This window comes from Mustela nigripes, chromosome 17 (genome assembly GCF_022355385.1).
Source record: "Mustela nigripes isolate SB6536 chromosome 17, MUSNIG.SB6536, whole genome shotgun sequence".
Taxonomy (NCBI): Eukaryota; Metazoa; Chordata; class Mammalia; order Carnivora; family Mustelidae; genus Mustela; species Mustela nigripes.
This window is the reverse complement of record NC_081573.1, coordinates 49,189,277-49,211,485: the sequence shown is the minus strand read 5'-3', so window position 1 is coordinate 49,211,485 and position 22,209 is coordinate 49,189,277. Positions and strand designations below refer to the sequence as shown.

Below are 22,209 nucleotides of genomic sequence, written 5' to 3'. Positions count from 1 at the left end.
TTCACAATGGGCAAAGCCAAGCAAACAAATACACAAACCATTTCCCAGCTGTTCTATTTCTGTTGTATTTGGGTGATCTCCTAAGGCTTTCACCATAATGTTTATGCAAATCATCTGCTTTCCTCCCTCTGCTCACCTCTCCCAATCTCCAGTTTCACATTTAAGACATGCTTATTGGATAATTTCACTGTGATAGACCTATAGCAATTAAAAACCAATTGGTCTCCAATCTAATTATCATCCGCCTTCAAGATGCTTTGCTTTTAGAATTAAGAGTGATAAAAATAATAGTTACAACCAAAGAGATACCCACGTGATTCTAATGATTAGACCACTCTGTGAAATTCTAGGAGTGTATTCACTATTGCTTCTGTCCTTTGCAAACAGGCATCCAAGTTTTTGAACGGAGTTATGACTAGCCTCAACGTGGATTTATGTTACATCTTAAAATAGTTCTTTGCAACAGCATTTTAAGCTCTGAATTTTAGGGAGGTTTTGGGGGGCCGGGGGAAGAGGGTGAAATTTCTATCTGCAGCCTAACAAGTATATAGGTTTACCATTGAAAGTCAGAAGCCTTGTAAATTCTTAGATTACTGAAAATTCCAGTTTTCCAAATAACTTGGGAAAACATAGTCGGAAAGTTGGACTTTAACTTCTTAATTACAGCAAGAAAATATTTTGCCGCTTTACCACTTTAAGAGCAGGTCCGTAACCCCAGGTGAAAATCTTTGCTAATATTCACATTATTGTTACTTGTATTTAATTTGCAGGGACTAGGGAATCCTGGTCCATTTTACAGCTCAGAAGACACTCACCTGGATTGAACAGCAACCTTTTCAGCACGCTAGGCTTTAGCTCATAAACCAAAGCATTACACCAAGCTGAATGCTACATTATCTCTTTTACTCAAATTTGAAAACCAATGGGAACAGGAGAGTGGAAAAAAAAAAAAGGTGTGTAAAGCAGCTTTTTAAATCATACACAAATTATGTGAACCCATGATTTACATCCACATCACAAACCAGGAATGAACAGGAAACCAACACACAAACCAGGAAAATTAGGTTGAAAATTGCCATTGATTAAGAAAAAAATTAGACATTCATGTCTTCTTCGCTTTTTCTTAGGTGAAGTGTGACTGTTACTGGGTGGGTATGCATTTTGAAAAAGCACATTTACGGTTTACTCCTTTTGCTTAAATCAATGTGGAGATGACTTACCTGCCAATAAATGCAACACTGAACCAGATGAGGTCAAATGCAGAGGTTGGGTGTTTCTGTCTCATTGAGAATGAAAACCCAGAAAACTCACCAAGCTTCCGGCTTGATTCTGCGGCTCTACCTCCTGGAAGGCGTCCTTCGCGGAGTCTGCTCCCTCCACCGGTGATGGCTGCCGCTTATAAGCAAGCCCAGATCCACTTCCAGTAGCGCCTCCCCGCCCTCGCCCTCTGCCCCCCACCCCTCTAGGCCTGGAGCAAACCCCAGGGAACAACGTCTAAGCCACAACTTGGCTTCAACCTCTACCAGCAGGGAGATGTTGATTAAAAATGGAACTTCCTGTGTTCACATAGAACCAGAAACACCTGACTTGGGATCTAGGGCACGCACAGCTGAGAGGACTTCTTTCCACTAACTTTTGAGAACTACTGCCTCGGATACGTAAATAAGGAATCTAAGTCACAGACAGCTCTAACCTTCATTGGTGTTCCTATCCTATCTTGCAACAAGTTGCTTTGGAGAAGATTCTGAAGACCTCACGCTTTGATGGTTGTAAGACAACTACTGTTCTCCTATTTACATTCAATAATGTGTGGAAATTACTGTTACCCACATATTACCCGTGAGTCAACGGTTTGGACCCGTGGGGTCCACAGCTGCTGCGGGGGAAGCAGGCAGGGGGCATGACAGGGGCCTCTCTCTGTGGTGGACACACGCTCACAGGTCAGAGCCACATTGTGGGCAGAGAAGAAGAAAAGCTTGGTGCCAAAAAAAAAAAAAAAAAAAGAAAAAGAAAAAAAGAGATGTTCTTCAAAGCCAATTCAGAGACTTTAGAGGCGTCTGTAGAAGAAACTCACAATGGTACTTTTGCATCAGAGCAAAACAATGAGTACCAACAAAAGGACGCCCAGTGAGAGGGATAAAGTAACAAACATTCTTTCCTTGACCGAATCCTAGCCAGGTTCCCTCTTCTCAATGAGGCCTCTGCCTTGTCCCATAAAGAGCTGAGCTAACACTAACATGGTTTCTAACCATCTCTAAGATGGCCTGCGTCCCCCCCTCCACGTGCCTGCCTGAAAAACCTCAAGGCTGTCACAGTGACTGTTTGTCCCAGCCAACCCCTGACAATGGCGGGTAGGTAGCATGTCAGCTCCGGTCATGGCCAGCCAGCAGACACACGGACCTCCCTGCATCTGCACAGACCCACCCTGTGTCATTTTTCCCACCCCCGACTATGGAGACCCCCATCCCCAGACTCCCTCACCCTCTTTGACAACTCAGCGGAGGCCCTTGTGCGTCGGTGCAAAGGCGAGTTGGGTTCAGTTCACGCTGGCCTCGTGCCCCTACTGCTGTGGTTATTACGGAGTAAAATCCATCCTTTCAACTAACTAGCGTCGGACTTTATCTTTGACATAGCAATATGGACAGCAAGCTGAAGGAGTGGTCCCAGATTTCTTCTTCAAATAGAGGAGAGGGGAGGGGAACTCAGACTCTAATTGAACCGAGCTGTGCTTAGAACTGAGGAGGTAGAGAGAGAAAGATGCAGCCTGCGGAAAAACTCGGTATCTATTCTCTCTCTGTTGGGTACTATCCTCCCAGAAACGTATCAAGAAGTAAGTATTTGTGGTTAGTTACATATCAGTATCAGTACTTGAATTTCTTTAACAAAACGCAGCTGATTTTGATCGTATGCTGCTTAGTGCCCAACTGTGAGCCTCACCTGGGGCCATCACCAAGGAGGAGAATCTGGGACAATCTGAGCAAAAAAGTAGATAGACGGATGGACTGTAAGTCACCCAGTAAAACAAATATGCACGTGTCCATACTCACATAAATAAATAACCGAATGATTAAATGGCAGAAAAAAGAGGTCCTTTTTCTTTTCTCAAGGTTTTTATTTCTTTGAGAAAAAGAGAGAGCATGAGTGGGTTGGGGGGGCAGAGGGGGAGAAGCAAACTCCCCGCTGAGCAGGGAGCTCCCATTCCAGGACCTGATCATAACCTGAGCTAAAGGCAGACTCTCAACCGACTGAGCAACCCAGGTGCCCCGGCAGTTCTTTATATGAAAATTCAAATTAATAAATGTGGAAGGAATGAGGGAAATATTAGATCATTGTAAGGAATACACCTGAATCATAACAGTGGTAGGCAGGATCCCTGAAGGGATGCTAAAATCAGGGGGTGAAAATTTAAAGAGAAAGGAAAGCAGCCTAGGCTAAAAGTAACTTCACCAAGGAGAAACCCAGTGGTGACCAAAGCCACATTAACCAAGAATTTGAGGCCCATATTGCAAGTAGTAAGACATATGGACATCACGTGTCCTGCGCTATTATGAACTGAGGACACAAATCTCTTCTGTGCTATTCTTGCCAAAAAAGGCACAGGCTCGATTTAATAATAAGAAAATACTAGGCAAACTAAAATTGAGTGACATTCTACAAGAAGATCGGTTATTTTAAAAAATCAGAAGAGTCAAGGTCATGAAGGCCAAGGTCAGACTAAGGAACTATCACAGATGCAAGGTCATCAAAGACCTCGGTTGCTGTGTGTAATCGGGGATCCTGGGCTGGATCCCGGAACAAAAGTAGGTTATTAGGGGGCTCTCTGGAGGAATCTGGGTAAAATCTGTAGGTTAGTAGAGTCCAGTGGGAATTGCTTAGATTTTCCTAATTGTTAAGGTTAGGGAATCTGAATGAGGAGTAGATGATTCTGTACCAATTTTACAACTTTTCTGTAAGTCTAAAATTATTTCAAATAAAAATACTTCTTTAAAAAGATAGAAACAGAGTATTTTCATGTGGACCTATCCTTTCTTGTGTTATCTGTAAATTAAACTTAAAACACAACTCAGATGTCAGTTTCCTTCCTGGAGCACACTTGAGTTCATGAGTCTGAAAGTTGCTACTAATACATGAACGGACACACTGTCCCATGTAAACTGCCAAGTCGGCTGATGAGTGGAGGTCCAGCTTGATCACTAATAAAATGTATTTATTATAAATGCAGTTACGCTCCTTAAACATTACAAAAAGTAAAAGAAAATTACTGATAAATATAGCACACAAAATAAAATGTTAATTGCCCATAAGTGTTATTGTGGGTAAATTGGTATTGAACGAGGGTGACATTTTTAGTACTAATGTATATAATATGACCCATTTAAAACACATCTCAGTACCTCAAAAATAAAATTTAGCAAATTTAGGGCATTGAGTAATTGGCTTTCATTAAGGTTTTCTTAATTGGATAGTTTCTCAATAGGTTTGTTAGTGATCACAAAATGAATCTATCAAGCAACTTATAAAAATGTAGAATTTGCCATGTAATGGACACTGTATTCCCAGTTATTACTATCAAGAGGAGTTGGGCATGTGATAGATAAGCTACATTTTGCTTAATGTTTGCTTTGAGGTATTTTATTGTTCTAAATAGGTAGTAAATGTCCATTTAAAAAGAAGAACAATAGTCAGCAAGCTGCATACAAAATAATGGGAAGACTGTCTATGTTTCGACCAATTTTAATCAACCGAGTGAAAGCAATCACCCTCAATCATCCTGCGTGCCGGAGTCACTCTCTAATGGAGCCACGCTGACTCCTGTGTGAGCCGCAGCAGGACTGCCGCATTCCAGCTCCTGGGAGCCAAAGCATGGAAGCAACTGGAAACACCCAGTCCGGTAAGAGTGTTCTCCCTCTCTCTCTCTGTCTCTCCTTCTGCTGTCCCCCAATCCATGTGTAAAACAATTTTCAAACCCAACAAAAATTTGCAAATTTCAAAACATACCCAAATTTCCTATTAGAAAATCTAAATCATTAATTGCAAATTATGGAAGGTCATCGCAATACTAAGACCTCCAATATTTTATTCCAATATTTTATTCTTCAAACATATAGTTTAAGCTCTTATGCCCCCAACTGTACCCTTTTTTCTTTGAAATTCATCCAAATGCTCATAACAGTGTTTACAGTTGTGACCACATCTATTGTATACCTCTTCCATCGACTGAAGGAAACAGTGTTACATCAGATAACTGTTGAGCGAGTAGCTTTCAGTTCTACATAATGGCATGACTAATACGGAACGGACGGAAGTGAGTGTCTGTGGCAGCACTCTGTTTGTGAAATATGGAAAAGTAGGGTGAAGGCTAATGTATTTTATTAAGAGCAAATGAGAGATACAGAGCTGGATAGTGTAAGAATTGTAACTAGAGGACCACGTGTGCCTTTTGTTCTGTTGTGAGCTTGTGAGATAGTCAAAGAAGAATGATTTTAGCAATGGCGTAGTATTGCATGAGAGACACTGATTAAAGAAGCTTTATTGACAGGTAGAGTAGCGTGGGGATCACACAAAAAAAATCTATTTTATAATAACAGAAGTTGTGTTTCAACATGACTAGTGATCCAGTTTGGGAGGTAAACAGAGACAGTCATGCCTGTGCAGACTTCCTTTCTTTGGGGGTGGGTCACCAGAAATTGACCCTCTGATTATACTATACAGAAGACCACCAGTTCTAAGTCATTATGTATTTAATCGGTGTGTATTCAGTTGACTCTGCTGGGTGACTGTAAACATCTGGAGCTGTGCTTGGTGATGGGACTGAATTTGAAACACAAAGAGGGGCATCTCTTGATCTCAAGGGGGCTCAGTCTCATGAAGAAGACACACAAATGCTGTTTTTTCTAGTAGGATAATTTGACTTTGAAATGGAGAACTTGGAAAGCTTTACTGAAAAAACGATGTTTAAAATGACGGAAATGAATTAACTAATTTGAAGAGAAAGGGATTTACTACAAAGGAACAGCAAACTCAAATTTTATGCCATGGGGATGGGGGATGAATGGAAAATAAATGAAACTGAACTGAACTAATATTAGAGTATTAAAAAACAGGGGCATCTCTGCCTGAGACAAAGCAGGGGCCAGATCGTGATCTTGTTTAGGTTAGCCACATAATTTATCCTAAAAATGGGATATATTCTTGATAATGAAATCTGACATTTTTATAATTAATCTGGGACAGTCAGCATAACCCATATGGGCTGTACGGTCACCATGTCCTCTATCCTCAGAGCAAAGAGAAGCTTTTAAAGAGTGAGGGTAGGAGATGACCTCAAGGTCTGCAGAGCAGAGGGCTGGGAGCGGGGAGGCTGTTGGTCCTGATGTGGGCAGACAATCCTGGAAGCCACTTCAGGACATTATCCAAATGATGACCTTTAATGGGAGAGGTGGAAAGAGAGAAAATGGGGATAGATTTGTGAGATGTTTAAGGGATGAGTCTCGGTGATTCATCGGATGGGGATTATGATGAAAGGGTGCCTCCTGGATTGATTTCACCTTCTGACAATGAGGTGGGAGATGATGCTCTTCTTCCGAATGGGAAGAACCAGAGGTGGCCAGCAACAGGGAGATGCAGGGAGATACTGCGTTGGGATGAGGCTTGGAGTGTGGACGATGATCTAAAAGTCCATGGCAACCTAACAGGGAGTTCACAGAATGTCCCAGAGACAGTATGTCAAAATCCTCCATCTGGCCCTCTCCAAGGATGGAGATTCTGGACTTCAGGAATTGGGACATGAAGCCCTTTGTCCTGGCAGTGACTTGGGAGCAAGACCCTATCTTGTGTCTGAGTAAAAGTTTCCACCAAATAATATGAACGCTCACCACATGGTGAATGTTCACCACGGGGCAGAAAGGAATCAGGTGCTGGCAAGGAACTGCCCTTCCACTTGGCTGTGGTCTTTATGTTTTGGGAGTGGGAAAAAAGTCATACCACCCTAGGTGAGAAAAGAGCTAGACAAAAGACCAAGGGAGACTAAGGGAATGGCCTGATTGGTGGACTCTAGGAACTATGATGATTGACACCCAATTGAATTCAGTTGTTCTGTGATAGTATTACTTTATCACTGCATTATTTCCAAGATGCCCGTAATTTTTTCTGAAATGCTAAAGTCTGGTCATCCCTGTATTTGGTAAATGAAGGGGAAAACCCGAGCTCTAGCTAGAAGCTAGTGCTGAACAACAGAGATCATTGACTGAGTTGAAACTCTTGTTTGGTCACTAGGGTAATGGTCCGATGTGGGCAGCTGGCTGGAGTAACTTCCAATGACCGAGAAGGGTTTGTAGAATAGATACAATGTCTTCCATGATCTCCAGAAAATCTTGGGGGAGGAGGTACCCACTTAAAGTATCCAACTTCCAATAGTCTTGAGATAGCAACTCAAACTATTCTTTTATTTGGACATTAAGGGGAAGGATGGTATCTAAAGGCTGAAGGAATTGGGTCGAAGACTGCATGGTTTCCCTGAAATCTCTGGAAGCCAGTGGGAGATTCTATACCCTTCCCCAAGCCACTCCTTTCAGCAGAACAACATTCACATGGCAAAAAATAGTTGGGATGTGTGTAATTATGATTTGTTTGGTCAATTTAGTAGCAATTTTGCTTGTACAGTATTATTACTACCTCGGAAGTACTTCCCTTCAAATTAAGAACTTCAAGGGGTGCCTGGGTGGCTCAGTTAAAGCCTCAGAGGTTAAAGTCTCTGCCTTCAGCTCAGATCATGATCCCAGAGTCCTGGGATTGAGCCCCACATCAGGCTCTCTGCTGAGCAGGGAGCCTGCTTCCTCCTCTCTCTCTGCCTGCCTCTCTACCTACTTGTGATCTCTGTCAAATAAATAAATAAAATCTTAAAAAAAATTAAGACCTTCAAGGATAAGATGGACTCTGTTTATATTATGTTTTATAGCTTAAATTCTGCAGCTCAGCTTCGATTTCATGATAGAAGCCAAAACAAAAGTAGAAATTGCCCAATGAAGTTTTCAGAAGCATTTTAGCACCATATCAATTTCATACATCATGTAATTTCAACTATGGTAAGGCTGAAGTGTACTAAATTTCTACTAAGAAAGTCATCAGGGAAGATAAGGAATTTGCTATCTCTTATACAAATTATAGGTAGAAAATAAATGTGACACTGTTCAGAAACTATTATTAGCATCATTGTCACTAGAGTTCATAGTATAAAGATTCTGCCTAAGTTGAAATGAATTTGGTCATTATTTCTTTTAATGCCTAAATATTTTTGTTATGATAAAATGTGACACTTTCATTACATTTATCTTATGTTCTTTCATATAACTACAATCCTATTCTAGAAGATGCCATTCTATAATAATTTCTTTGGTGTTATGGATTTCTACCAAGAGAAGTTTGTCAAACATCCTAAGCAAATGAAAAAAAAAAAAATTACAAAGAGTCTCAATCATCCCGGTCATTTGTAACCAGCTTCCTTTAATATGTATTTTGGAAGAACAGGTCATTTCACTGCTCAATTAAAAAATTAATTTGTTCCTGTTGAAAATGCACAGACACATGAATCATTTATAACAGCTTATTTTCAGTGAAAATATGGACTCATTCACAGCAACACAATTTATCAGAAAGTTTCTCACATGAACAGCTTGGAAGCAGATGTGAGAGTTCAATGGGCATATAGCCATATCACCACATGGAATAAAGAAATTATTTTATTAAGAGCAAACACAGTTTAGTGTGGCCTGATGCAAAAAAACCATGATAGGAATTGGTCTTGCTAGCTTATGGCTTGATACAACAGCTGTTAGTTTAATGGCCTTTCAAAAAACCACAGTCCGGGCTCCTCATTGTCCAGCAGGCAACATGAAGGCCCTGAGCAAATCAAGTTAGGAGTGGTTTTAAACTTTTCTCAGGAGGAGGGAAGGGTCCGCAGGAAGCCAGAGCCACGGGAGGAGCCCTGGTTCCGCTCTGGCTAGATTCACTGACAACTGGCACCTCTTCCACATGAGAAAAATTTACGTCAAGGAATGGACCAGGTATTGCATACCCAACTCATGAAACACAGGCACAATCTGTTACTTCATCAGCATTTTATACATAAAAGCATCAAGGGACACTTGAATATAGATTTCTTTCTAGCAGAGGTCAAACAGGAAGGATCTGGGATGAAGGATGTCGGGCCAGTTGGTTGGAGAGCATCACAGTCAAGGGGGGCTACTGCAGGCAGACTGACGGCCCACTCCATTTTTCTCACAGGGTCTCTGTATCCTGTGTAGAGACTCACGTGGGAAGAAGGGCAGTAGGAGGCAGGAGCCCCAGTCATGGCTGCTGTACCAGATGTCGGGACCTTTGCTGGAGGAACACGGTCTCAGGTATAGAGTGTGTGGATGCTCATGTGAAAAATGGGTCCTTTTCCAAACTTACCGAGAGGAAATTTATGAACAGTCTGTGGTTACTTGGAGTGGACACTGCTCTTGCCCCAAAGTTATGTTAACATCCCCCTACCCCCGTCATGGTGTAGCCCAAAGAGACCCATATGATTGAGACATCTCGTGGAGAACACTAGTCTATTCTAGTCTGCCCAATCAGTACAATCATTAAGATTCTAGGGTTTTAGGACAAAGGTCAGAAAACTATGGCCTGGGGATCAAATCTAGCCTCCTTCCTATGTTGTGCCTGGCTTGATGGGAATACAGCTATACTCCCCCCCCCCCATATTTTCTATGGATGCTCTCATGTGACAATGACAACAATGAGGAGTTGTGGCAGAGACTCTATGGCCCACAAGCCTAAAACATTCTACAGAACGTTTGCTGATTCCTCATCTTGGGCATGCTGGGACCTCTCTCCAAAGTCAATAACAATGTCTTCCCTCTCTCATTTCTTGCTATGAAAAAGGATGGTGCCTGGTAGGCCTCTTTGGGTTCCAGAAGCAGCCTTTTTCACACCTACAACAAAACATCAGGTGGCATGAAAGGCCTCAGCCAGTTTTGAATGGGGTCTAGAACAAAAACAGATTCTACAGTGGGTCTAAACAGCCCCTTGGACCATACGACCCTACAGACACTACGTGGTATCACTGGTGGGCAAAGATGTAATACAGACTGCATTGGCCATCACCAACAGGAACAGCACACCGCAGCAATCCAAGGTTGGGAAGTAATTCCATGTCATCTGCAGCAGAGAAATACACAACTTTCTTTAAAACAAATAAACAAACAAACAAAAACTCCCGACATGCTACTAAGCCCCACTACAGAGGAAGTGCCTCACATTGGGACACTAAGTGTGGGCAAATTTGCCTGTGATGAGATGGGTTCTCTCAGACCCACCAAGTCCCAAGTCATCCAGGCTCAGCAGAAAGCTGGTACAAATGGGAAGCAGTGCATGTGGGATCAAGCTCGAGCAGGTACAAACAAGCTACACAAGCCACCAGCCCAGATCCTTAGGTTAGCCCCAACTCCTCCGCGGCATAGTTCCCGCAACTTATGCGCAGAGGTGCGTGACTTTTCCCTTATCACTGACTGCCGGAGAAGGGAAAAGTGTGATCTTGGTGCACGATGGCTTCACTGAGAATGTGAGCGCAAGCTGAAATGGAAGGTAACACCACTGGAGTTCCGATCACAGCGAGATGGCGGTGAAGAGAAACCCTCTAAGGGAGCAGAACTTCAGGTTGATGCCATGGTCATCCAGTTTGTGTGAAAGAAACGGCTCAAGGTTAAAATATATCCAGACTTATGGGCAGTAATTTGGCCAGTTTGTCCAGATCCTAGGAGATTTGGAAGATCAGAGGTAAGGAGCTCCGAAACAGAAGCAGATATCCATCGGTGCCTACGGGGTGGGCATGAAATGTAAAGATCTTTGGCCACCAGAAAGCTTATGCTGCCATGAAACAATCACTGAACAACCAAGAAGACAGAATGACTGAGCCAGTTAGTATAAACCAACGGCGGTCACCGGTCACTGAAGGAAGTGCCAGGTCAATGGATGTGCGAACAGACTAGCCTTGGAGGCAGGAACGGAAGCATCACCAAGCAGAGCTCCCACTCATCAGGACTGATGCAGCCATCACTCCTGGACTTCAAATGCTCAGCCACAGAGACCAGCGTCCACTCGCCAGAATGGCTTCCTGCTACAAAAATGCCAATTTTGTGGCACGTTAACTACATCAGATCTTTCTATCCTGAAAGGACCAGAGATCACTTTTGATACAGGAATCATTACTAATTTCAGATATGATTCGTCTTCATGGCCTGGATCAGCCAGCACCACCTTTTGAGGATCTATAGAGATGCTCTGAGGGTATGATACAGGAGGACCAGCAAACCTCATGGGAATGTCCTTACTCCCATACATCCTTTGACGGAATGTGGCTCTTTGGCTGATGCAATGTTTTGTGGGTGGCTATGTCAGGGGGAACTGTCCCTGACTGGTGATAAAAGAGCCACTGTCACACTTGGGGGACAAGGAGGAATATGTGGCATGTAGCTACCCCTTTGACCACTTCAGTGGTAAATGCAAAAGAGCAGCAGCTACAGCCTGAGAGGGCATAGGAGGCAAGGGTTCAAGCTCCCCGCAGGGCCGCCAGCTGGAGCTACAGGAGTCCTGCCTGGGCAGCAGAGGATGGAGAGAGTGAGTACCAGTAGCAGAGCCAAGAGATGCCCCCCCAGGGGCAGGGTCTGTGGTCTGTTCCATCCATCACCTACTTTTCCCAGGAAGTAAGGCTCACCAGCGTCCTGAAGGAGCTGATCCCAGAACTTATATGATGGTGGATCTGAGCTGCAGCGAGGCAAATCCTCAGGGATGCTGAGCTGGGCTCCCAAGATCCCTCCCTACTCGGGACTGAATGACTTATTTCCTCCAGATGCTGAGCGGTTTCCCGCCCCCGTCTTTAGGAGCTGCTGAAGCTTAAGAGCTGTTTATCCAAGTTCATGCCCGCTTCACCGAGCAGTCAACATGCAATGCCTGGTTGATCCAAGACAGTAAATGTCCAACCTCCTCACTCCTACGCAGGACATCTTTAAGGGGCCCTATGAGCAGGGTTGACCGTGCCCTTGTGGTGACTGCCCCATAGCCCAACTTCTCCCTCAGCCCCATCCCACCTCGTCCCCTCTGCCCTCCACAGATGTTGTTCCAGACAGTTCCCCCGAAAAACATCCCTCATAACCGCTGTCTCAGATTTTGCCTCCCAGGGAAGCCCGTCTGCTACAGCATGTGATTAAGAAATGGAGGCAGCTCAGACAAGGCAGCCAGAGGAGCAGAAAGTGACCAGGAGGGTATATGGCAACAGAGAGCTGTTTTTCCTTGTAAGATTTCTTATGCTGGTTTCATTTTTAAAATATATTCATGTATTTTCTTAACAAGAATTTAAATATAATGTCATAAATTTATATTTAAATTTAAGAAAAGAAAAAGAAGAAGAAAAAACCGACTGCACTGGAGTAGGCAGCATAATTGTGGGTCAGATTGTTTTCCATTCATTTTCATTTACAAATCTTCAAAACCAGCCCCCAGGGAAGCTCTCGCCATAAAACCAGCTCCCAGGGAAGCTCTCACCACACCAAAAGTCCAACTCTTTTACTAAATTATGTGCAAACTGTTTCATATTCCCTTTCTCCTCATCTCATATTCTTTCTTGTACACATGCATGTGCCCCCTCACACAGGTCCCCAACATAAACACACAGTGGGCTTTGATTCTCTTTCTTTCCTGTTTCTTCCCATCACCCAAAACTTTGGGAAAATAAAAGAACTGCCAGGACATCCTGAAAGCTTCTGGTAGATTCATCATGTAGTTGATGCAAAGATTGAAAAGCCAATCAACGGAACATAGGTTGATATGAGTTGAGTCTATGTCATCTCTTTCCTCTATTAAAAAGAAAATAATTGGGGCACCTGAGTGGCTCAGTGAGTTAAGCTTCTGCCTTCAGCTCAGGTCATGATCTCAGGGTCCTGGGATCGAGTCCCACATCGGGCTCTCTGCTCAGTGGGGAGCCTGCTTCCCTTACTCTCTCTGCCTGACTCTCTGCCTGCCTATGATCTCTCTCTCTCTCTGTCAAATAAATAAATAAACTCTTTTAAAAAATAATAAATTAAAAAAATTTTTTAAAAAAGGAAAATATTTGGTGACTCAATCTGTCAGATCTAACTCATATTTCATATTTCACAAAGACTACATAAAAGTGTCCCAGCTATGATTATCTCTCCTGGAGTCCTGAGCCATCAACTTAATAAACATTTTTTAAAGAAAACCAAATCTGACCTATCAGATAAACGTTTATGTTCATTTTAAAGGGTATGGGAAAGATCTAGAACTATAGGTGATTCCGGTCAAAAAGGCCACCAAGAGCCTTCAAGTTTCTACACCACTAGATAACTGTTAAAACTCCAGGTCTTAGAAGTACCAAGATCAGCAACATGCGGAGTGAAAAGGAAATTCTAATCACAGCTTCACCATTTCCATATTGCTACATTTCCCTTTGGGGACATCACCTTGTTTATCTGTGTCCTAGACACTTCATCAGTAAAACTGAGTGGCTTGCACTAATAGATAATATCATATAATAACATATCAGTGCTCTCCGGTTGCACGATGGGTACTGTTCCAAGAGTCTATTATATAGGAAGGACAATATCAACTAATGAAAGATGATTTTGTGATTATAAAAGGAAACCTCATTTAGAATGCAGCGGGGAGGCCAACAGGGGGAGGCCTGATGCCCTACCAGTCCTCAACTGCAGACCCAACTGGGAAAGACCACCTTGCACTGGGAACTGCTACCCCAGCAGGAAGAAGACGGGCTTTCCTTCTCCCCAACCCTGCAACAGCCCAGCCAATGAGAGACAACCATGGCTCAGCCAATGAAAAGCCAGCATCCACCCCGCCCCTTTGTTCCCGGAACCTGCCTAGAATTCTGCCATAGGCTGTTGCCCGAGATTGCATTTCTTTGCTCTACCTGGATAAACCCACAAATAATAAATATATATTTTTACCATCTAGTTTTTACCATTTAATTTTACCATTAAAAAATATTTATTTTTTACCATTACCGATTTTGAATAATTGGCTTCTGTTTGGTTGGCTGTCAGCTGCTTTTCCTTGTTCACCTGTCTAAGGAATTTATTAAATGTGTTTCAAAGAGTGACACTTGGAAAGGAATTTTTTTAAAAAATGAAGCTATTTCCTAGAGTGGACGAGGCAAAATTCAGTGGCACAGAACTTCCACAAAACGAATAACCCCCATTTCATAGAGGCAAGGCTTCAAGGCCACCTTAATTCCACCCTATTTGCATACTGTACATCTGAATTTAACAAGATTTGGAAAGTTCGTCATCTCAAAAAGAGAATGTTAATTATATAGCGTTTTCATTTGAAATCACAGATAAGGAATTTTTTAAACGTTTGTACCATAGAAGGGTGCACGATATTCTTTCTCTCTCTCTCTCTCTCTCTCTCTCTATATATATATATAAACCTGTGTATTGATATAGTGCCCAAGGCAGCTCTTTCTGCAGAAGTAAAAGGATATCACCCAACTTAAATACACAAAACCTTTCAACAAACAATCGCTGACAAAATACTGTCTCTGGCAAAACTTTAAATGCAGTTCGACTGCCTTCGCTTGTTATAATCAATAACCATTTTTTTCCGTCATTTTTGCATCCATTTAAAAAGAAAATGCGTAAGAAATGTAGTTTTTGTCAACAATTCGTAATAATCACAGGATATACCAAAAGTTTAAAAAACACAGACCACCAGTAAAGAAGGTGAACATCTACACATCTTTTTACTGTTTTAAGAAAATGAAAATCCAGTATAATTTCCTCATTTTAAACTATACAACATCTCTTAAAATATATTCTGCATTTTACTTCAAAAATGCATTTTATTAAGAAAAAAAGACAAAAGAGATTACAAATCAGGACATGAAAATCAGGACATAGGATGAATCAATGCCATAATGGTACAGGTTCCAGGAGTGCGGACCACACAGAACCATGCGGCTTCCCCATCTATAAACCTGTCTACATCTCCAACTGGGTTAATGTGGCCACTAAATCACATGAACACTTGCAACAGATCAGGGCTGTTATGATGCTCGTATTTGGCTTTGCATCAAATAAAAACTACCATGTCTGTGTTTAATCCTTCAAGTCTTTCAATTAAAAAAAAAGTGTGCCCTTTATCAACATAGGTCCTTCATAAGCTACCATGTTAATCGTATCTTAACACTTAGGCATTTACAGAAACAGTAAAATGAATATAGAGTTATGGGAAAGACGAGCAGCTTCCGTAAGGAAGTTAAGAAGGAAAATACGATGCTTAGTTTATGTATTTCCAAATTGTTCTGGTGTGGACACACGAAGGAATCCAATTTTTCCTTGCCAGGCACCTAGAACGTGTGATCATAAACAGCGAAGTGCCTTTATTACATAGTTGGCTAATGAAATTTCAAGATGACTACATGCACCCATCTTGTTTGCTTTGCCTCAAAATCCATGTTGCAACAAGTTTCGTAAGGTTACTGATAATCCTCTGATCTCTTGGTATGTATACACACACCCTAATCAGAATGTACTAGTCAGTAGGTTATATTGATTTTTGGTACTTTTTAAGAAATCACCCCGTCACCTTAAGTGAGACACCACAGAATGGCGGGCTTCGCACAGATCGTAGAATATGCCGCCACCCTCCTTTACAGTGAGTGGTTTAACGCTCCGCTGGCTTTGGTGAAAGGGGGCATGTTGCAGTTTCGACTTCGGAAAGTCTGTCCTGGGGGTCAGTGCACGGAAAAATGTATGCCTGAAGGGGTATACATTTTAGAACGGGGAATGGAGCTCTCCACCTCGAACTGTCTCTTCTTTTTTTTTTTTTTAATACATAAGGAACATGCTCCACAGAATACAGTCAAGGGAGATCAAAGAAAATTGGGTGACAGGCTTTAGAAAAACAGAAGCACAAACAAGAAAGAAAACTGGCATAAGGCTCGGGTAAAGTATTCTCAAAAGTACATTTCATACGAGACATTACAGTTGTAAATAAAAATTTTTTTTGGCATTGTTAAGAATTGTGGTTTTTATATCAGCAAGTTGAGTGGTTGCAAACCCTTCACATTCTTTGGGAAACCGGCGTCATCCAGCGTCTTTCCTACTGCCAACCCCGAACCCAATCAGCAATGATGAGAAATTTAAAAGGCAGAAGTCACACGCTGACAACCAATGCACTCTCTGAGTCTTGTCACATATGGATTTTTACGTTCAGAGCTGAAGTCTGACCCCCCAAACCTAATGTGTTCGAAATCATTAAGAAGAGTCAAATAGAAAAAGAGCGCTACGATCAAACCAATGACAACAAAACATCTTTCAAGACTATTGATAAATTGTATTGAATGTAATACAGAGAGAAAGGCAAAGGGTTGATATACTTTTGGCCACTGAAGATGCAAACGCCAGCCAAGCGGGATCTGAGAAGCGTTTCCAGGCCTATGAATAACACCGCGAGGGACACTAAAGCAAACACAGCGCGTGTTCTCAAATAAAGCAAGGTTGTTAGAGTCCAATTTGGATTTTTTACCTCTAACAAAACTGAAGTATCACATGATTGAGAGACCAGGGCTACAGTGTTCACGTTCAAAAACCGTAGTCATCCAGTGAGCCAAACTTCTGTTTTAGATCCTACCAGAACAGTTGGAAATTAAGAGCAATAGCCAATTCTTTGTTCTATGGAACGACTGCTATGGGAAATACGTTACTGCACGAGGCCTCCTGAAGCCATCTCGAGTCTGGCTACGGCAAGATGGCTGTGCTGCAAATCCAGTGCCTGTACGTTCAGTGGAAGAGCGTTTTCTTGTCCACTGAGAGCCCCTGGCTATTAGAACAGACCGTCGGAACTGCAAGTTAAATCACAGCCGCCCATCAGAAGAAGTACTCTCTCTGATTTTCATTGACTGCGCTTTGTACATTAAGCTCACTTTTCAAAACAGCCTCGGCACTGTCTGCATTCTCTGACCTTTTTGCCTCATTCCTTTTGTATAACCTTTTCTGCTGATAGATGCGAACGGCTATGGCAGCGATGCACAGCAAGATAAAGACCACAACAGCTATCAAACCTAGCGAGAGAAGAGAAAACAATGCAAAATCAGAATTTTTGTCCATACCGAAGCCCTGCTGGCTTCATTGCTTAATAAGTCATAATACAATTATTTTCTACATAAACCGAACATCTGGTATCTACAAATTAAAAAAAAAACAAACTTCAGGTATTTTTGGATTGGGTTGTATCGTAATACATTGAATCTGTCTCTGAGTTCCGCCAGCCTGCTAGGTTTACCTTCATTTACTCTGCATGCGTGTAATACTGGATTTATTTAGTGCATTTCCATTTATTTTATAATTTTTTAGTGTGTTTACATTAAACACAAGATGTTACTGACATGTCTGTAAGACCATGAGATCATGGCATATCAATACACAGATTTTAATTATTTTAAGATTATAGAGAGTAGTAATTATAAAATGACTGAATGTGCTTTTGTACTTAAATATTTAAAGATTGTAATTCAGTTGATCTGCAATAGTTCGTCATACTGCTGATTTAGTAGGAGGACCAGGATATAGGTGTCTGAATGATCTTGATTAGTGAAATATATTCATATGGATAATATAGATGATTTAGCTTATTTCTATATGAGGAATATTGATGTTCTGAAACATCCAGTTATAAATCGAAGTCTTAAATACTACAACTGTTAACTATACCAATATATGGGTATTAATCTTGGCATTCCATTGGGCTAGAAGTTCTTCAAAGTGCGACCTGTGAGTCCCTGATAGACCCCAGGACACTTTGAGGAGGTCTACAGGGTCAAAGCTATTTTCATAATAATTCTAAGATGACTTTTCCATTGTGTTGACATATCCATTGCTAATGTAAAACAAGGTTGGGTAAAATTCCTGGTACCGTAGCATAAATTAATACCAAACTATGACACTGGTCATTGAATTCATTTACACACTGCCAAGCAACCCTGGAAAAAAAGAAAAAAAGCTAGCTTCACTTGAGAGTGCCCTTGATGAAACACTAACAATATTTTCTGAAATCTGAACCTTTGGCTTTTTGTCTTTTTAACATTTTGGATGATGAAACAGAAAGTACTTGGGGTATATCTCCCAGTATGGTAGCTGTCCCCAGGAAAAGCACTTGTACCCAGGAAAAGGTAACTTTTGAGCTCAACTAGTTACTCTTTGCTTCATGGAACACCATTTTCATTTGAAAGAATGACTAACAAACCGTGGTTGTTTTGATTCGTACTCGTCAGATATTTTCTCTGAAAATGAGTGAAGTAAGCCCATCACTTCAAGAAAAAACAACGGACAATATATGTTATCAGTAATAAAAGTCAAACTTTCCAATGAAAAATAGAATTTGGAAAACCACTGCCCGTCACTATGAATTTGAGAGTTTCTTAATACTTAGGGACTTTTCTGATAAAAACAGTGGGGGTGTTAATGGATGTAGTTGTTTTTAGACAAAAGTAGGTATGGTGGAAATAGCAAGGTGGGTCACCTGTCATATTGTAAAGCTAGGAGTCTTCATTCTTGTTTCAATTAGGTGCATCTAACTTGAATGGAGCCCACCAAGCCAACACACTGAATCACTGTTACCAGAAACTGTGATTTCTCACCAACGCAGCTGATTCCCAAGCACATGATTCAGTGGGCAGATTCACGACATCAAATCAGAGTTTTGCCAATGGCTGAGCCAATTTTTGGCTGGGTCAACCTTACCTGAGAAGGACAGCAATTCTTGCTCATAAATCTGATATAAATGTGACACCAAATTCTGTTACCTACAATCTAAAAAATTTACTAACGGGCATGGTTATTTTATTAGTAGTAGTCATATTAATAAGTAGTAATTTTATTCAGAATATCCAATTGTTTTCTATATTTTCCTTTCATCAGTCGAATTGCTATAAATATTTCTATTGTCTGGTATCTTGTTATAGGCCGCTGGTATCAAGAGAGATATTCTGAATAATTTCAATGTGAAAAACTGATGAAGTCCAGTATGGAGAGCAAGCCTCAGCAATTAGAAAATAAACATCAACATTACAGTGGCCCAGACAAGACATCTAGACAGTCATAATCGTGAATGGACTCTGGAAATAGTTTGTTCCATGTATGTGATTTATCTCCTTTAATCTGGGGAAGGTATTATGTCCGGATGTGTTATGTCCAAGGAAAACCTTGATCTAACCTGTTCTACCTCCCCCCAAAATACACTAAATTAAATATGGCCAACCAGTGTGCTCTATGACATTGCCATCTGAAGCTCTGTGTGAATGTGTTTTTATGAAGAAATTACGTAGCTTACTCTTTGTCTAAATCTCACCATCCGTATCTGCACAGCTCGGTCAGAAACCCTCTGTAATATCTGGGTCACAGTTTTAAATGTCTTATTAAACAATTTTCTTATCTTACATTATTTGGTGTTTGTAAGTGAAGAGAAAGATCATCTAAAATGTAGAACATAGGGCAATTAGCCAATTTGGAGGAATTTTAAATGGATTAATTATTGTTACACAGTGGGTGCAATTTAGGAGTAACTAGACAACGGGTGAAAAATTATATCACGATGCTACCAGATGGAGAAACACCCCAGAGGATGATATTCTGTGAATGAGCAGATAAATCGCATGTGGTCCCAGACAAGGCCTTCAGAGCTGAAACGGCCATCCCAGCTGCTCTACTTCTGAGGCTTAGTCTCTGCAATGACCAAAAGCAGGCATGACTGGACCCTCAGCCCCTGGGCTGCAAACTTGCCACATTGTCTTTCTCTGTGTTCTGCCTTTGAGCCAAACGAGATTTCACAGGTGACATATAACTTGTTTCCATTCTAGAATAACATAGAATGACTTACCAACATACCCCTCCTTTATTCTGTAAGTCCTGCCAATGATCTCTGCCCAAAGCAAAATATTCTAAAGATTATTTTGTTTCAACACTGGCTTGACTGTCCAATCACTCTCTATGTGTATCTATCTCTTTCTATATTGTCTTTTATCTATACTAGTTAAATGTATAAACGAAACACCATTATGAGACTGAGACAATCTGTTTAACAAGGAATCCTAGTTTAAAACGTGAAGCACATTAAATGCTAGAGCTCTGTATGAGTTTTTAACCATATAATATATTGATAACAATATACTCATGTATTTCTTTTAGGCATGCGGTTATTAACCCCTCTTCTAGCAGGTCTTACTGTTGTTTGCTTGGTTGGTTTTTTTGCTTGTTGTATGACTAAATGGGAATTCTATCTTATGTATCTTTAATTTCCACCACTAGTTTGATAAAAGAAAAATACCTGAAATAGCAGTGGGGATGTTAATATCCTCAAAAAGATTTGACTAGTACTATCGTCTGTCTCAGTAAAATCCTAACTTCTTAAAAGAAGTTGATGTCTGGATGAGTGAACGTGTAAAAAATGGAACAGAAGGGATCAGTAAAAAGCCCACATAAACTGCCCAAGTAAAAAAGTAATTATAGTATCTGGCAATATAATAAAATAACTGTTTACTTTTTACGTTCTTATCCTATGCAGAGCGTGATTAATGACCTTCTTAAGACCACTGATCAGGAGAAAAATATATATTTGGGGGGTGGTTTTGAATAAATTATGTCTCAGAAAATACACTGTTTCATTGTCAGCAAGAAATATTTTTAAATTTGGGGGGTTAATTCTTCAATTTAAAATAACTTTGGGGACGCCTGGGTGGCTCAGTTGGTTAAGCAGCTGCCTTCGGCTCAGGTCATGATCCCAGCGTCCTGGGATCGAGTCCCACATCGGGCTCCTTGCTCCGCAGGGAGCCTGCTTCTCCTTCTGACTCTGCCTTCCACTCTGTCTGCCTGTGCTCTCTCTCGCTTGCTCTCTCTCTGACAAATAAATAAATAAAATCTTTAAAAAAAAATAAAATAAAATAACTTTGAATCACTTTTATTCCTAGCCTAATATTTGACAAAAATGCAACTGAAAATGTAATATTCATTGATGTGACCTAAACCGTGGAACTATCCACTTTATTGAGCATGGCCAAAAATATTAGTTTTTCCCACTGTTGACAGAAACTCTTGCAGAAGCGATACAACAAATTCCAAGAAGCCAACAAAACCCGTACTGCTTCCTCCAGTATATTCAGATGTCCCTAGGGATTGTAGAAGGCCACTTTCAAGCTAAATGAGAACTCATTTTTACACAGTTTAGCAACTATTCCTTGAGTGTGGTGCCTTGGTGAAATTATCCATTATTTATACTGAAACTCTTCAAGGAAGTCGGGAATTCAAGAAGACTCTAAAAGGCAATCCGGTATAAATAATAAACCAACCCCGCTGACCTAAGGCTTCAGTGCCTGACCCTGGGGATGTATGTGGATTCTTCATGGTTTCTCTGACACTAAATATTTGCCACTTCTAGTAATGGGAGGTATCAAAGAAGAGCCCATCCAGGTTTTCTGTTACCTCCAATCACTGCAGAGTCACTTCTGATCGCATTAGCATGGGGTTGTCTGTTGTCTCTTGTTCCCGAATGATCTGCAGTAAAAGGATATAAAAGGGGGGAATGGAGTGATACGGCCAAGCAAAAGAGGAAATTTTGGAAAAATAAAAATCTTAAAACATTTTAAACCAGAGCAGAATTAGCCAAGTCAAGGTGGGATCTCTACGGACAATTTTTTTTAAGCTCAGAAGTGTCAAGTGCAGGGCTCACGTGAATAAAGCACTGAGAATCTAGAGAAGAAATGGGCAAGGCAACTGGTCATCAAGCTAACAAAGCCAATTTTGAGAGGCCACCTTGAGAACATGCTGCCTCAGCAGCATCAGAGCACTCAATGTCCAGGGGACCGGTGTGTTTGTCGGTGTGTAAAGGAGGAGCCACACACCACCTGCAAACGAGTGTGTCCTTTCTCTCAATGTGGCGTCAGTGCCGGCCTGGGCAATACAGCTGGACTCTGTCACATGTCCCGAGACGGTGATGGGGGCCGGGTGGCTGGGCTGCAGCGCAGCCTTCAGCGGGGCCACGTGGCTGAGCTGCACGGCAGAGAGACAGCCCAGGAAGCCCTGCGCGCCGGCCAGTGCCGTCTCCTGGTCTACATCACTGTGTTCTGTGAACCCAAACAGCAAAATG

At 41.5% G+C, this 22,209-nt stretch overlaps 1 protein-coding gene across 2 annotated transcripts in view; it reads right to left on the bottom strand.

The window, feature by feature from the left end:
* Nucleotides 1–14,788: 14,788 nt before the first annotated feature.
* The window catches only part of CNTNAP4 (contactin associated protein family member 4), a 242,398-nt gene continuing 234,977 nt past the window's right edge, over nucleotides 14,789–22,209 (bottom strand). Inside the window, exons 22-24 of one of the 2 annotated variants that reach the window (XM_059381303.1) lie at nucleotides 21,965–22,186; nucleotides 21,546–21,617; nucleotides 14,789–17,134 (exon numbers count right to left, since the gene is read on the bottom strand). In XM_059381303.1, the coding sequence (XP_059237286.1) occupies nucleotides 16,941–17,134; nucleotides 21,546–21,617; nucleotides 21,965–22,186 (488 nt within the window). In that variant the 3' untranslated portion in view covers nucleotides 14,789–16,940. The remainder of the gene's footprint in view (nucleotides 17,135–21,545; nucleotides 21,618–21,964; nucleotides 22,187–22,209) is intronic. The other variant, XM_059381304.1, reaches the window with a different exon arrangement.